The following is a 16,820-nucleotide window of genomic DNA, read 5'->3' as shown; positions in this document are numbered from 1 at the left end:
TGTAAAAATGCAGAAAGTTTTGTGTCATGGGTAGGTTTAGTGTAAGGGGATAGAATATACCGTTCGTACAGTATAAAAATAATTTTGTCTATGGAAAGTCCCCATTAAACATGAAAACACGTGTGGGGGGTAAAAAAAAAAAAAAAAAAGCCAAAAGTTTTGTGTGGGTAGGTTTAGGGCTAGGGTTGGTGCAGATTGACAGTATAAAAACCATTATGCCTGGAGAGTCCCTGTAAACCACATATTCAAGAATGTGTGTGTCCCAAGCCATGTAATGGGGAGGGTAGGGAAAGACCTGGCGACCTACCCTGGAAAAAAAAAAAAAAAGATCTCCAAGAAAATTCATGGACGGCCTCTCGCGTATATGGTCCATATAATCACCAAGAGTTGGATACAACTGAAATGGTTGATGATTGATGATTACATTTATACAAAATGAAAATACCATTCATAAACTAGCATTCTGGGATCTATTTGATTATACAAATTCTTTTCAGTTAATTAACTAATTGATTAACTGCTCCAAGCTGCCAAATTGAACACATTTGCAAATAACAGTCCTCCAACTAAAACTCCAGAGAGAAACAGCTGAGCTCATTTTAACAAGCAGATGGCAGACGTCGAGCTGGTGCACACTTCACACTAGATGAGAGAAATATGATCGCAGAAAAGCCATGCATTGATATAAGCCAATTTAAAACCAGTTCAAAATGGACAACCAGCAGATTATGTTTCTGTAACTTTAAGTGACTGTATAACTTGTCAAAGAGCCAAGAACCCTAGGGTTTTATACAGAACCCCACTGAACCTTTACTTCCAAGAGTGTAACAATTAGTAAATAAACAAAAGACAATAAAATCACACGGAATGACTGAACTAACTGAAACTGTTGCTATGCATTTCATTTTATTTATTTCATTATTTTATTTATTAGCGATCACTGTTATGAAATATAAAGCCCTTTTTTTCCGCAGCAGCTCTTTATGTTACAACCCTCAACCCATAACTTTAAAAATATAAAACAGATTTAAAATGAACGTATATGACAACTATGTATACCATGGAAATTATGTTTAAACCATAAACGTTTAAAAACTAACCAGGGCAAAAATCACAAACGATTTTGTCCCAGCAAGGTTGTAAAAGAAAAAAAAAAGTTACACTGAGGGTTTCGAAATCTCATTTCAGCACAAGATCATATAAAAACCACTGAAATCATTCATAAAATAAAAAAACAACAACATAAAATGCATGTCTAATAACACAATGATTGTTCCCACAATGAGTGCTTCACAGTCAAGGTAAACTCAAACAGTACAGTAAATCTTCCAGTGGAACCCAGTTATTTATATTATTTCTTTCTCTAAAGCGATTGAATGCTGTATGTCACTTCATGTGATTAACACTTGTTTGCTCCATCTGAATAGTTGATATCATTTTCTGTAGTACAGAGAAATGTGTGCAATGTAATATCAATAATGATATATAGTGTTTCCTAGTATTGAAAATGATACTTCATTTAAAAACAAATTCATACTTGGCTTGCACATTCATGCACGTCCACATCTACGCATCCCTTCCTCACTCAATCAACATAACTAAAATCTTTGGTTCCTGCGATTGGTGGGACTTTTCTTAAACACACAGATTCATTGTGCAAATTAAAGTATTGCACTTTGGTTCGTCAGAGGCAGGGGTGGTTCTAGGTTCTTTTTAGGAGGGCTACAGCCCCTGAAACGAATCGCTTATCTGAACGATCGGGCCAGTGGTGCGTCCTCTAGAAAGTTGATCATGTTCACATGTTTTTAAGTGTTGTCAGTTTTAAACATGCAAGTGTTTTTAAGCCATTCAAATGCAAAACGCTGCAAAACAGAACTCTGAAGTGCTGTGATAAATAGTTTCTGTGCGCGCACACAGAAAGCCACCTCTCAGACAGCACGCGAGTATAGAATTGAGTTATCTTTGTGTCTTCTTGAAATGATGTCAAAAAGCCAGTTTTGAAGTGCTGTGGTTGAAATTGGTACTGCAGTCCAAATTCAAAATATTGTTTGCCCCACCTCCTCCTCCTCCTCAGACTCAACGCTCACAAGGTTTGGCAGTTTGTGGACACGCAACAGGAACGAGCGCAATTCGCAATGAAAGGCGAGGAGACTCGCACTGTAAATTGATGTCGGGTATAATCTGCGATCTCTGACCCATGGCAGCAATACGCTGTTTTTTCCGCCAAATGGACACCTATAGTGTCGAAATACTATTGGTTAAATGGGCAGTGTGCGTTATCGCACAAGACCAAAACAAAAACCGACATTCCGACACGGAACGCACATCTCGAAGTAGAATAACTGGCAGTAGCATTTTTCGCGTTTGTGAACTAAAATATCCTAAATATCTGCAAACATATTATGGTATTTTTATGCTTTAGTACAGTCAAAAACATACATACAGTACCTTTAAGTAAACGTAAACCGTTAAGAAAATATCAGATGTGTCAATATAAGGTGACATCATTAGGTTAAAGTGACAGCAGAATCATATACATTCTGTTTCAATAATGTTAATCAAACAACAAAAGAAAAAGAGATAATTACTTAAATTTGTTTATTCTGTGTCATTTTATTATTGACTGTTTACTTGTCTTTAATGTTTGAACTTTATATTAGTTACAATGTAAACCCTAACTCTCAAAATACAATTGGTTTGAGTAGGACAAACTTAAATTAAACAAATGAGTTCAGTTAAATGAACTGTTATGAGTATTTAGAACTTTATTTTCCTTTTGAGTACACAGAACTGATATATTTTAAGTAAATTGTTGTATGAACTCATTTCCTTTAATTTTAGACTAACTTAAGTTTAACGGAAACTGGGCTGGGATTTTTTATTTCCCAGCATGCTTTGCCCATGGCACTCGAAAGGGCGAGTAAATGGTAAAATTAAGTGTTATATAATGTTTTTTTGTGCAAGATTAATGGTAAGGGAGATTTAGTAGTGATTCATGTTTCTTTTATGCTAAAAGAGTTTCTGTTAATGTGGGTTTTTGGAGAGTTGCCATCATGGTGACAAGTGACACATGCGGCTTGGTTTGAGAGCAGGTAAGTTACAGGTTTTAAGTTGCTGTACTCATTCAGTAAGCGCTACACCATGCTATTGTTAACATGTTAGCAAACTAGCAAGTTGGCATTTTCTGAATTAGTTTGTTATAGACAGCAAAACATTTACGTTGAGATAACCTGATCATTTTAAGTTAAATGTATAAATTAGTGTACTCAAATATTTCAAGTTAAGAACAATAAAAAAGACTCTTTTTTTTTATTTAGAGTACCGTGATTTAAACTTTGAGTTTCTTAACTTAAAAAAAAAAAACATTCAACTTTGAGTTCTGACAACTTATTAGGGTTTACAGTGAGGTTAATAACTATCAAAATGTTTGAGTTAGCTAACTCAGTACTACAAGTTAGGAGCAATTAACATGCATGAGTACTACAAACTCAAAACTTAAAATTGGGAACATCATAACTCCAAAAAAATTGATGTAACTGATTACCTCAAATTTTTTTGAGTTAGCCAAACTTATTCGAGTTTACAGTTTAGGCTAGTATTTGGAATAAATTGGAAAATTGTGAAATTTCACTGGTATCTATGTTGGTATTGTATGTTTACGTAGGTCAAAATCAACCAAAGCAATAACTTTATTTATTTACTTAGGCAAGGCCAGTGAATATTTTGGCAGGGCAAATAAATATCTAATCTAAAAAGAATCCTTAGTGCCCTGAGCCAATATTTTTGTTTTTAGCTAGTTAATAGTGATACTTGTTAATAATAATGATGTGATGGCAATTTTCTGTTTGTCAAACAGCAGCCTAAACGTGTACCGATTCGAACTGTACTGCAGAAAGACTGGTTTCATTATATCATGTAAAACATTTTGTATTGACTTAGTACCAATTTAAGTATCGGTAGGCTACTTTTGACTTACTATATAGTAATATAATATGGCAAAGGTCTTTTGCTACAGATTCTCACTGAGGGCTAAGCCCCCCTGAAGATGAAATCCTAGAACCGCCCCTGGTCAGAGGTAAACATTAGACAGTTGTGATCCTTCAGGCTCAGCTAAGAGCTGAGAGAAAAGGGCATAAGGCACAGTTTAGGGGTTCCCTTAATTTGCACTTGGATGCTGAGGCACTTATGGAGCAAAGTTATAACGTCTCACTATCTCACTAGAATAAAACACCCCCCCCCCCCCCCTTCCTCCCACTGGATCCATACAGGTTTTGTGGCCTTTAGGGATTTGATCATAATTCATAAATACCCACATTCACACAGTTGCAAACACACATAAACACACACAATGGTAATTGCACTTTGGTGGTCAGTCTTCTCCTCTTCTACCTTGATTAGTTCACATTTCCTGTGAGAAGCTACTCCACTGTCACAGATTTGGCCAGGTTCCTTGGGCAGTCCACCTGATGGAAACGAAACAAAAAATAATATGTCATAGAAATACACAATAATGATGATGCATTTATCAATTTGCCTTCAATAGTTTAGTGTAAATAGAACTGCAAAGTACTAAAATTGAATCCGCTGTCTCTCCCTCAGCCGTTGTATTAGAAAACACCCTTGCAGTAACATTAATACATTTTATTTACTGCCAAGGTAATATAACATAGAGGGTATGCACGGCCATTGAGTGGCAGCTTTGGTTTTCAGTGTGAATGCCACGAAAAAACACACAAAACACAACTAAAACGGGAAAGAGCTTTGAGATTGACTGTACAAATAGATTTGACAAGAGATTATCATGCAGTTATCATTTTGTGTCAATATGTTGAAACATATTTTATTAATATTTCCTATCTTATATTCTGTAAAATTGGATGTTTTTAAATAAATACTGACAAACACTATATAAGTTTTAGGTCTGGACAACATGACGATATATACAACATTGATTTAAGGGATCACCCAGATTAGGCCTACTTATTTAGCAATAATAAATAATAATATAAAGTATAGCATTATAAATGTGTATTAAATTTTGTAAAAATAAAAATGTACTAGATTTGTGATGTTGATAACTGTGGAAATATGTCATCACAGTACATAAAAAAGGGTCCATTGTTACCTTGCACAGAGATAACTTTGTTTCTTTGTCAGAAAATGTTTAATACTTGTTTAACTACAGGTCGTACTTCCTCATTTTTGTAGCCCTTTTTCTGTTTACTCTAGTCATGTAGCACCGATTTAAAAATAAATGCACCTTTCTACTGCATAGACATCCATGTTTTATTAAAAGGCCATCTTGCCAGCGGTGATTAGCCCTTTAATAGTTTTGTTAGAGTATAACATGACACATCACATTTAGCATACGCTTTTATACAAAGCGACTTACAACAGAGGAAATCAGTAAGCATGATACTCTTTCCAAAATTACGAGACAGTTAGTTGGACCCTGCCTTAAGCTGTTTTTTCGTTTTTTGTTGATAAAACTTTTAATAAATGAATAATGGAGACGTAAACATACATCATATCCTCTGAGAACAGCCAGATGGAAAGACATGAGCTGCAGTGGAATGACACTGAGGATGCCCTGCAGACAGTCCACCGTTTGAGGAAGTTCAATAGTCTTATATGCCATTTTACTGATCTCTGGGTCGTCCTGGCAGCATATGATGATGGGGCGGCCCTGAAAGATATTCACAGGATATTAGTCATCACTAAAATCGCTTTTCCACTACACAGTACCAGCTCGCCTTTGTTTGGTTTTCCACTGTGTAAAAGTTGTACCTGTACCTGCTTCCAGGTACTTTTTTTCATATCACCTCCGGCGAGGTTCTGAGCGAGCTGAGGCGATACTAAAATGTGACGGATGATTCAAAAAAAGTGTTGGATGATTGGTGACATTTCAGAATCTGTAGATGTACACTACCGCTCAAAAGTCTGGGGTCAGTAGGATTTTATTTTGAATTAATACTTTTATTCAGCAATCAAAAGTGACAGTAAACACATTTATAATGTAACAAAAATGTGCAATTTTAACTTTCTGTTCATTAAATAACACTGAAAAAAGATGTATCATGTTGTCTACAAAAATTAAGCAGAATATAAAAAATATAAATTGTTTTCAACATTCTCAAAATTCAGCTTTAAATCACATTTTGAGATATATTGAAAATTGTAATAATATTTCACAATATTACTGTTTTATTGTATTTTTGATCAAATAAATGCAGTCTTGGTGAGCATAAGAGACTTTTCAAAAAAATTAATTATCAACCCCAAACATTTAACCAGTGGCATATATTACTGGTGGACTTCAATCAAATTATCTCTATATCTATACCATTATCTCACATTATCTATAGACCCATTTAGAGCAGACGTCACAGTTGCAGCTGCACGTGCATAGTGGCTGCAGAATGGGCAGAATCCACAGAATAAGAGAAAAAAATGTATTTTGTGCCTTTGTATGTCAGAATCATGTCTTCATTTTTATAGAATTCCGTCATTGAAGAAGCCCTTTGAAGCTAAACGCAGACATTTATGTTGCAAGTCAAGGACTGGACTGATGAAACAACCTGCAATGATTAGTCTACTATTAAAGCAATTATAGATGTAAACAGTTAAAGGATTAGTTCACTTTTAAATAAACTTTTGCTGATAATTTACTCACCCCCATGTCATCCAAGATGTCCATTTCTTTCTTTCTAAAGTCGAAGAGAAATTAAGTTTTTTGATGAAAACATTCCAGGATTGTTCTCCATATAATGGACTTCAATGGGCTCCAAACGGTTCAAGGTCCAAATGACAGTTTCAGTGCCGCTTCAAAGGGCTTTAAGCGATACCAAACGATGAATAAGGGTCTTATTTAGCGAAACGATCCGTTTCTGCGAGAAACCGAGCAGTATTTATGCTATTATTTTACCTCTTATCAGACAAATGTGATCATCTCTGAGCTCCGTCATAACTTCCGCTAAGTGAGGTCAAAATGCGAGCCTGGTCATAGATGTATATGTAGATGCCTCATTAGCGCTTGCACGGATCAGTAGAATGAGGCATCTATGATCGATATATCTATGACCAGGCTCATATTTGACCTCACTTAGCGGAAGTAATGGCTGAGCTCAGAGATGATCATGTTCGTCTGATAAGAGGTAAATTAATAGCATAAATACTGCTCGGTTTCTCGCAGAAACTGATCGTTTCGCTAGATAAGACTCTTATTCATCGTTTGGTATCGTTTAAAGCCCTTTGAAGCGGCACTGAAACTGTCATTTGGACCTTGAACCATTGGACCCCATTGAAGTCCATTATATGGAGAAAAATCCTGGAAAGTTTTCATCAAAAAACTTAATTTCTTTTCGACTGCAGAAAGAAAGACATGGAGATCTTGGATGACATGGGGGTGAGTAAATTATCAGCAAAAGTTTAATCTAAAAGTGAACCTATCCTTTAAGTCTACATAATATTCACATATGCAGTTTTCACATATCATAGGGGACATACATAGCAGTTACCGCATTAAATAATATAAACCTATAACATTTTACAGAGATACATTTTAAACATCGCTTATAACATTTTTATCTCACAATTCTTGACTCTTTTTCTTGCATTCGCGTGTTTATATCTCGCAGTTCGAACATTATGACTCGCAAATGTGAGTTTATATCACAATTCTGAGGGGAAAAGATTTAGAATTGCCGGATATAAACTCGCAATTCTGAGGGGAAAAAAGACAGAATAAAGAGTATATCTCACAATTCAGTTTATCCTTCTAAGAATTGTGAGATATAAACTCGGATTTGCGAGAGGAAAAAAGTCTGAATTGTGAGCTATAAACTAACTATTTGAAAATAACATCTAATCAATATAAACTATAATCTTTTAAAATCGAACTATATTGTATACTGTATCCGTGTAATTCTAGCCGAGGGGATCAGGTTTTCTGCAGTCATGATGCGCGCACATCCCGAATGTTTACACACAACAATTAGCCTATAGTCAGATGATTGTTACCTGTCTAGCCGTGACCTGCTGCAAGGCATTGTGGCACTTTTGGTAGCAGGCGTCTTTCATAATGATCATGATGACTGGCATATGCTTGTCGATCAACGCCAAAGGGCCGTGCTTCAACTCTCCAGCCATAATGCCCTCCGAGTGCATGTACGTGATCTCTTTGATTTTCTACAGTGCACAAAGACGTAAGAAAGTGTGATTTACTACACCATGCTTCTGATTATATGCTTGGTTATAATGCTCTTCTCTGTCTATAGATCGCATGGTACTCACCAGCGCCCCCTCTAGGCAGGTTGCATAGTTGTAGCCTCGACCCATGACCAAAAGAGACCTCTGATGGTGGAGCTCATCTGCAAGACTTTTGATAATGTCATCCAGAGCCAGAACTTCCTTGATCAACTCTGAATTGAAGTCAATGTCAAAGTTAATATGATTTCAAAGCACTAATGAACTACTGCAAAAAAATTTATATACTGGTCATTACGGCAATTATGTAATACACACACACACACACACACACACACACACCTGGCAGTTTTTTGAGGCCGTTCATTATCTCCAGTCTTCTCTTCTGCATTGAGAGCCTGTCTTCACTCATCATCAGGCCAAACATGATCAGAGACACAAACTGACTGGTGTAAGCCTGCAGATGATCAAAACACACAACCAATACATAAGCAATTTGTTGTACAAAAATAAAACGGGACGGGGAAGATTATTTGTATTATATATATATATATATATATATATATATATATATATATATATATATATATATATATATATATATATATATATATATATATATATATATATATATATATATATATATATATATATATATATATATATATACAATGATGCATTAAATTGAAATACTTAATTAAATACTTTTAAATTGGTACAAAGGATTTCTATTTCAAATAAATGCTGTTCTTTTGAACTTTCTATTCTTAGAAAATCTGAATTATAATATAAATGATAATAATCATAAATATTTCTTGAGGAGCAAATCAGCATATTAGAATGATTTCTGAAGGATCATGTCTGAAGACTGGAGTAATGATGCTGAAAATTCAGCTTTGCGTCACAGGAAGAAATTACATTTTAAAACATATTAAAATAAGAAACACATTTTAAATTGTAATAATAGTTCACAATAGTACTGATGTACTGTACTTTTGATCAAATAAATGCAGTCTTGGTGAACATAAGAGACTTCTATCAAAAACATCAGGGAATCTTACCAACCCTAAACTGAAATAAAATAAAATATAGTGCTGTCAATCAATACAAAAATTTTTTTTGTATTAAATCGCCCATTTTTCTGTAATTAATCGCACCTAACATTAACATTTTTTATATTTATATTATAATCATTTCATATTTAATCTCAACATTAATGTAGAAACAACAAAAATACAGTATATTTCAAATATTTGATCTAACAGGTAGGGAATATGCTGAAATTGAGTTGCCACTATGAAACACTTCACAGTCTTCACTGCATAAATTATAAATTAAATATAGATTAATCCTTAAAGCTACAAAAGTTCAGTCAAGAACAGTGAGTGATTTTCTCTTGGTCTCTTGTTCTTTGATTTACAGTAATGACAGACATCACAGCAGCGGGTTTATTAGGCTGCTGTCACTTTAAGATCTGAAGCACATGATGCTGATCCGGATTTCTCTTTACCATTTGCATTCATTTAACATGTTTTAACTCATTTAAGACTGTGCTTATGAGGATACTGGACAAAGCGGACATTCTGTGTTTTTGTCAAGCGCGAAAGAGAACTCAACGCGGCCATGAGGTATGCGGTCTGAAGCGGCATTCTGTGCGAAATTTACAGACATTGCCAGTACAGAATTAGGGCCAGATTTACTAACAGCTTGCGCCAGCACCAACCCTCTTTTGGTGTTAAAAAACTACTGTCAGGATTTACTAAAGACGCCCAGTGATAAATTAGTGCAAGGTGATTTGCAAAGGTTTACACTAGTAAATTTACTGGTGTTTGGAGATATATCCACCTGCAGCCACGCAGCACACCAGTTTCAGAACCCCATCCACAGAACCGGAAGTGAGCGGCGCTACCCATACACGTTGTTTTCATATGGCTGTTAATCGGATCGATGTCTACGATATTTAACAACAATACTTTTAAATAAAGTTACTTTTCTATTCATATCCTTGAACAAGAGAAACATGCATTTAAGCCAGTGAGATGTGAACAGAAGCATGAAGGAGAATATGTTGAGTTGTGTGTGATATTTCTGTCATGATGCATGTGATGCTGAACGAATATTGAATCGGTTCACGTCTTTCACGTTTTATCATTAAAGTTTTTTTTGCATTTGTCAAAAGATATTATTTGTCTTAATATTAAACAATTATTAATTAATAAAACATTCATTTTGTTTTCAGGGATGAAAAGACTTTCATCTTTTCACGTCTTTCACGTTTTATCATTAAAGCTTTTTTGCATTTGTCAAAAGATATTATTTGTCCTAATATTAAATAATTATTCATTAATAAAACGCATTCATTTCGTTTTCAGGGATGAAAACACTTTCATCTTTTCAAGTATTTCTGTTTTTTTTGCATGTTTTTATTTTTTACTATGTGCCGTTTAAATTCGTTTTAAATCTATTATTTTAGAAATATTTTATGTCCTATTTGTTTTCTTTCAGAGAAACACGTTTCACTTTAAGGCCTTGTATTAAATGGTTATTTTTATTTGACATTTGAAAAATAGAAATGTCACATTCTCTGTCTATTATTTTCAATCGAAATAATACAATTGAACATAGAATCAAATGGGAAACACTTTATAACATGTTACAAATGTATTAGGCCTAATATATTTTTTTAAATAATAATAAAAAAGTTGTAGTATTGTTAAAGTAACAATAAACTACAGTGTTTGTGTCCATTAACATTAAATCTCATAGGCTATTTTCTGTCAGTATTATTTGTAACAACATGAATGTGAACAAAATAATACTAATATATCTATAGTCAAATGGGAAACACTTTACAACATGTTATACATTTATTAATATTTTTTAAATAAAAACTGTGTATAGTTTTTGCCTGTTTCCATGAAGTATAAACTACTGTCTTTGTATTCATTGATTTAAGCATGATCAATAGGCTATGTTTTAAAATGTTGATCATTGTACATCATGACATGCATATTATATGAACAGACAAATTACTTTATTTAAAAGCATTGTTGTTAAATATTGTAGACATCGATCCGATCAAAATCCATGTGAAAACAGCTTATATTTAACAAAAGAAAATTACATATATGGATAGCGCAGCTATGACTGTTTAAGCCCCGCCCCTCACTTCCGGTTCTGTGGATGGGGTTCTGAAACTGGTGTACTGAAACTGGTGTACTGAAACTGGTGTGCTGCGGGGCTGCAGCTGGATACTATTGGGTGTTTGCGGCATTATTTACAGCCCCCAAAAAAGCATGTCTTAAACTAGACGCTAACAGGCAGATTGCTTTGGTCATTGGTTGGTTAAGTTCTTATTTTTGCTTTTATCGGGCTGGAATGGTTTAAATAGCACTTGAATGAATGATAGCGTGATCACACACTGTAGCACAGCCAAAGGATGACAGAAAAGAACTGATGCTGCGTTAATTGCGTTTAATTAAAAATTAATCACATGCATTAACACGCTAGTTTTGACAGCCCTAAATATAATATAATATAATGTAATGTAATATAATACATATTGTATAATTATTATTTGTCTAAGATGTTAATTTTGTACCTTAGTGCTGGCAACTCCGACCTCAGGCCCAGCATTGATGTGAACGCCACAGTCGGTCTCCCTGCAGATGGAGCTGCCCACAGTGTTGGTGACGCCCACAGTCAGTGCCCCGCGCTTCTTACAGTAGCGTAGCGCCATCAGAGTGTCCGCTGTCTCACCTGACCAAAATCATATAATCAATGTTATCATAAACCATTATCTTTATGAGCAACATTGACATGCATGTGTTAGTGTCATCAAAACGAAACCTACACCATTAGTATTAGTTAGTATAAGTATTATACAACATTAAAATAATAATATAATATAACACTAATATATAACATCGATATTATTTTACTTTGCTCAATATACTCAATGAACTGAATATTTTATTACTCCAGGGGTGCGCTCTTTTACAAGAGAATTGAGTTCTCAGAAATGTTTGCGCTCATATTCAAATATCTGACTTTTGACTGCAGACAATAAAGTAAATAGAGTAAAGACATCCCGAGACCTCTTATGAAATTCATTGGGTCTTTTTTCTTGAGAGAAAAGGAGGTAGGAGACTCTCCATTTAATCTCATTAGCATCTGGGAGAAACAACTGAGGTATCTGTGTTTTTTTTCTGTGTTGTGGGCATCTGGGTATCTGGAGATTAAATCACCTCATGCACTTACTGTTGTGTAATTCAGTGCCATATCAGTTCAAAGGCCATTATTGTCAACCCTTTCTGGAATATAAAAGAGGAGACTGATGGTAAAGAGCTGCACTTTACCCGACTGGCTGATGAAAAAACAGACATCGTCTCTGAAAACTGGCGTGATGCGGTCTAGGAAATCGCTGGCCAACTCGACCATAACAGGAAGCTCAGTCAACTCCTCAAGGATCTGACGTGTCTGCAGAGAGAAGAAGAGATAATGCTGCGATCAATGTGTCATTGAAATAAACCTCTTTAAGAAGTCGTTCAATTTGAAATCGGACAGCAGCCAAATTTTAAACAAAGTTTAATTAAACATTTTTTTTAATTTCACACTTAGGATACGTCTACATTCATTCAGATTTGAAAACGCACCTTTTTGGAATGGACATGCCGTTTTATGCATTGTAGTTTGGGCTATAAAATCACGCATATGAACTACTTGCATAACTACTTCCACGTTCTACTTATTACTACTCGGGAGTTTCCGGTAACAGCATTCAATGCACCTACATTATAAGAACGCATACGTTTTATGGCTGAAAAATTGATTAAAACAATGAATCATGTTCTCTGCATTAACATGAATTATCTTGAACATGCTAAAATGTTCCTATAAATATATTTTCCAACTGTATATTTTTGCAACTGTAAATTCTGAATAATAAATAAATATAACCTGCAGCAGTCCAGTATTAAAGCTTGTTTCCACCACAGAATAAAAAAAAAATGAATGCGTGGTATGTCCCTTAAATAAATGTAACTATGTAAAATATTGAATTAATCTTAAACATGTGTTGACAGCGCTACTACTTTGAATATTAATATAAGAATTCTGTCATAAACATGTAAATTACATACAGGAAATGATTGACAATGAAAAATGACACAAAATAGTTATTAATATATTTAATAAATAATAATATATAATAAAGGTTTGTAACCCCAATTTATGTTACGACCCAAGGTCTAGGGTTCACTAGTTTAGACGAGCACTGACACCCTGCGGTGAAATGATCGCGTATGTTTACCAGCCGCTGCTTTTTCAGATCAGCTTGGGTTGCTCTGTTGAGTTTGGAAAACTCTTTATATAGTAATCATTAGAATATCTCTTCTCCTGTCTCTAAAAATGTCCAGATTTTGAAATATTGCGGACAGTTATTTTAAGTGGTGTTTAGTCAACTGGGTGACTACAGCACATTGAAAATATACATCACCAAAAATAAATGAAACAGAAGTGCCTCATGAAGTTCAGCGCAAGTAGTCCATTGTACCTATATATCTATTATTATACCGGCATTATTGTGCCTTCTATTTATTTTCATAGTTTTGTTAAAATACGTTTCCCTGTGGTGGGATATTTTGCTAATAAAATGATCGTGGCAGAAGAATAGCATAAGAAATGTATTACTGTATGCCTGGTCTCTTGGTATCATCTCAGTGCGTTTTATTACATTTTACGCATTTGCTGTAAGATGATTTATATGGTTTACAACGTTTCAGAGAGCGTTTTGAAACGAAAGCAGAGAGCATTGTAATGAAAATGGATAACTACAAAAACCAGTCTCATTCTTTCATCATTTTCATCTATGAATGCAATCAAATGTCCTCTGTTGTGCTCCAGACAAAAAATATAAAAACTCACTGCCACTCCCGCATGGTAACTGGTTCCACAGCCAATAAGGATCAAGCGTCTGCATCTCTTGATCTCCTTCAGATGGTCGGACAGGCCACCAAGAAGAACTGTGCACAAAAAAATAGACATGCTAACTGATCCAAAACATAAAGAAAAGCTCTGGTTATAAGATTCTATGCCACGCCACCAAACACATCTGATGCATTATTTGTTAAATAACTATTAGTTAAATGTCAAATATATAATTTTGTATTCCAGGAAAACTGTAAAGTAAACATTAGGCATCATTGACTAAACCAATGTTGTTTGAGGCGGGGTGGTCATTATGTTTTTAAATTCCAGTTGATGATGTTAATGGTGCAGAAATTACACACTTCACCTTTGAGAATGGCTGTAATTCTACAATATCAGATCAGGCAGCACTTTCAGGGATGTGCTACAAGAAGTAGCCTAATTTAATTTGACATGGATATTCTGGCAAAGTGGAATGTAATGTTGTACCTATATTGCTGTCAAAGCAGATTCTGCCTCTCATGGTGTTAAAAACAGATTCAGGCTGTTCAAAGATCTCCTTCTGCATGAAAGCCTTGAAGTTACCTAAAAGTATGAAACGGTGTTAGTACAAAAACAAACTTGCTGAATTTCAAAAGTCAAAGTGCGATGTGGCATTCAAGTCACTGTTATCAAACCAAAGAACTTGCAGATTAAGATCTAAAGAACTGATACTGAGATGCCCATATGACGGGAAATTCTCCAAAACTGTTCCTTTTTGTTCCTCTTCAAAACTAACAGCAAATGGGTTTGGCATATAGTGACAGAATTCATTTTTTAGAAACAAAAACAAAAAACCATCTGCCAAAAATGCAGAGCATGGCGCTAGCAACGGCAAGGTCATGGTTCAATTTGAAGGGAATGCAAGGACTGATAGAAATGTACACTATATTGCCAAAAAGTTTTGGGACGCCTGCCTTTACATGCACATGAACTTCAATGACATCCCATTCTTAATCCGTAGGGTTTAATATGGAGTTGGCCCACCCTTTGCAGCTATAACAGCTTCAGCTCTTCTGGGAAGGCTTTCCACAAGGTTTAGGAGTGTGTTTATGGGAATTTTTTACCCTTCTTCTAGAAGCGCATTTGTGAGGTCACTGACCTCGGCCTGGCTCGCAGTCTCTGCCCTAATTCATCCCAAAGGTGTTCTATCAGGTTGAGGTCAGGACTCTGTGCAGGACAGTCAAGTCCATCCACACACCAAACTCGCTCATCCATGTCTTTATGGGCCTTGCTTTGTACACTGGTGCGCAGTCATGTTGGAACAGGAAGGGGTCATCCCAAAACTCCACAAAGTTGGGAGCATGAAATTGTCCAAAATGTCTTGGTATGCTGAAGCATTAAGAGTTCCTTTCACTGGAACTAAGGGGCCAAGCCCAACCCCTGAAAAACAACCCCCACATCATAACCCCCCCTCCACCAAACTTTACACTTGGCACAATGCAGTCAGGCAAGTACCGTTCTCCTGGCAACCGCCAAACCCAGACTCGTCCATCGGATTGCCAGACAGAGAAGCGTGATTAGTCACTCCTGAGAACACGTCTTCACTGCTCTAGAGTCCAGTGGCGGTGTGCTTTACACCACTGCATCTGACACTTTGCATTGCACTTGGTGATGTAAGGCTTGGATGCAGCTGCTCAGCCATGGAAACCCATTCCATGAAGCTCTCTACGCACCGTTCTTGAGCTAATCTGAAGGCCACATGAAGTTTGGAGGTCTGTACATGAAGTTTGGATAAATTTCCAGACTTCTTGCGCTGATCCTGCTTTTTGATTTTACGTGGCCTACCACTTTGTGGCTGAGTTGCTTTTGTTCCCAATTGCTTCTACTGTGTGATAATACCACTAACAGTTGACCATGGAATATTTAGTAGTGAGGACATTTCACGAATGGACTTATTGCACAGGTGGCAACCTATCCTGAGAGAGACCCATTCTTTCACAAATGTTTGTAGAAGCGTCTGCATGCCTAGGTGCTTGATTTTATACACATGTGGCCATGGAAGTGATAGGAACACCTGAATTCAATGATTTGGAGGGGTGTCCCAATACTTTTGGCAATATAGTGTACATACCTTAAATGAAACATGTCACTTAAGAGTGAATGCCAATTGCATAAATGTAAATGTAGATATCGGTTGCAGATGTGTTAAATTTGCAGAGTCATGCTCATATTTTCACCTTATGGTTATTGTAGTTTATGCTTCATTTCTTATTTACTAAAAATATGTTTTGAATTATTCAGTGGTAAGGTGTTTTTAAAGATTGTTTCGATGGTGTTAGTGTGATCTGGGACCTTTCATGATCTGCTGGAGCTCCATCTGTAGGGTCTGAATAACACGGACAGGGTCTTCCCCTGCTTTACGCTTAACACGGTGCACAGACAACTTCCCCTCCACCACCCCGGCGACGTCATCGTCCTCCAGATAAACCACCTTGTTGGTGTGCTCAATGATGGCACTGACAGAGAAAAATCACATTTTACTTTACTATCACAATCACATTTGTAATGAGGTTTTGTGGCCAGCAGGGTGCATTGCTGAACTTATTTCAGTTAGCAACCGGTGTGACCAGTTTAACCTGGATGTCAGCAGTGTTTAGGTCTCATATTTAGAAGCTTTGTAATGTCAATATTATGCTAATGCTATA

The 16,820-nt window shown here is 35.8% G+C and overlaps 1 protein-coding gene across 1 annotated transcript in view; it reads right to left on the bottom strand.

The window, feature by feature from the left end:
• Positions 1-878: 878 nt before the first annotated feature.
• gfpt2 (glutamine-fructose-6-phosphate transaminase 2) overlaps positions 879-16,820 on the bottom strand; it is a 41,269-nt gene continuing 25,327 nt past the window's right edge. Inside the window, exons 10-19 of the mRNA XM_079835707.1 lie at positions 16,468-16,631; positions 14,623-14,718; positions 14,131-14,228; positions 12,564-12,684; positions 11,807-11,964; positions 8,548-8,662; positions 8,293-8,420; positions 8,020-8,187; positions 5,525-5,686; positions 879-4,463 (exon numbers count right to left, since the gene is read on the bottom strand). Coding sequence (XP_079691833.1) covers positions 4,419-4,463; positions 5,525-5,686; positions 8,020-8,187; positions 8,293-8,420; positions 8,548-8,662; positions 11,807-11,964; positions 12,564-12,684; positions 14,131-14,228; positions 14,623-14,718; positions 16,468-16,631 — 1,255 coding nt within the window. The 3' untranslated portion in view covers positions 879-4,418. The remainder of the gene's footprint in view (positions 4,464-5,524; positions 5,687-8,019; positions 8,188-8,292; positions 8,421-8,547; positions 8,663-11,806; positions 11,965-12,563; positions 12,685-14,130; positions 14,229-14,622; positions 14,719-16,467; positions 16,632-16,820) is intronic.

This window comes from Gobio gobio, assembly GCF_949357685.1.
Source record: "Gobio gobio genome assembly, chromosome: 14".
Taxonomy (NCBI): Eukaryota; Metazoa; Chordata; class Actinopteri; order Cypriniformes; family Gobionidae; genus Gobio; species Gobio gobio.
Note: the sequence above shows the minus strand (reverse complement) of the source record. Positions and strands in the feature narration are given on the sequence as shown.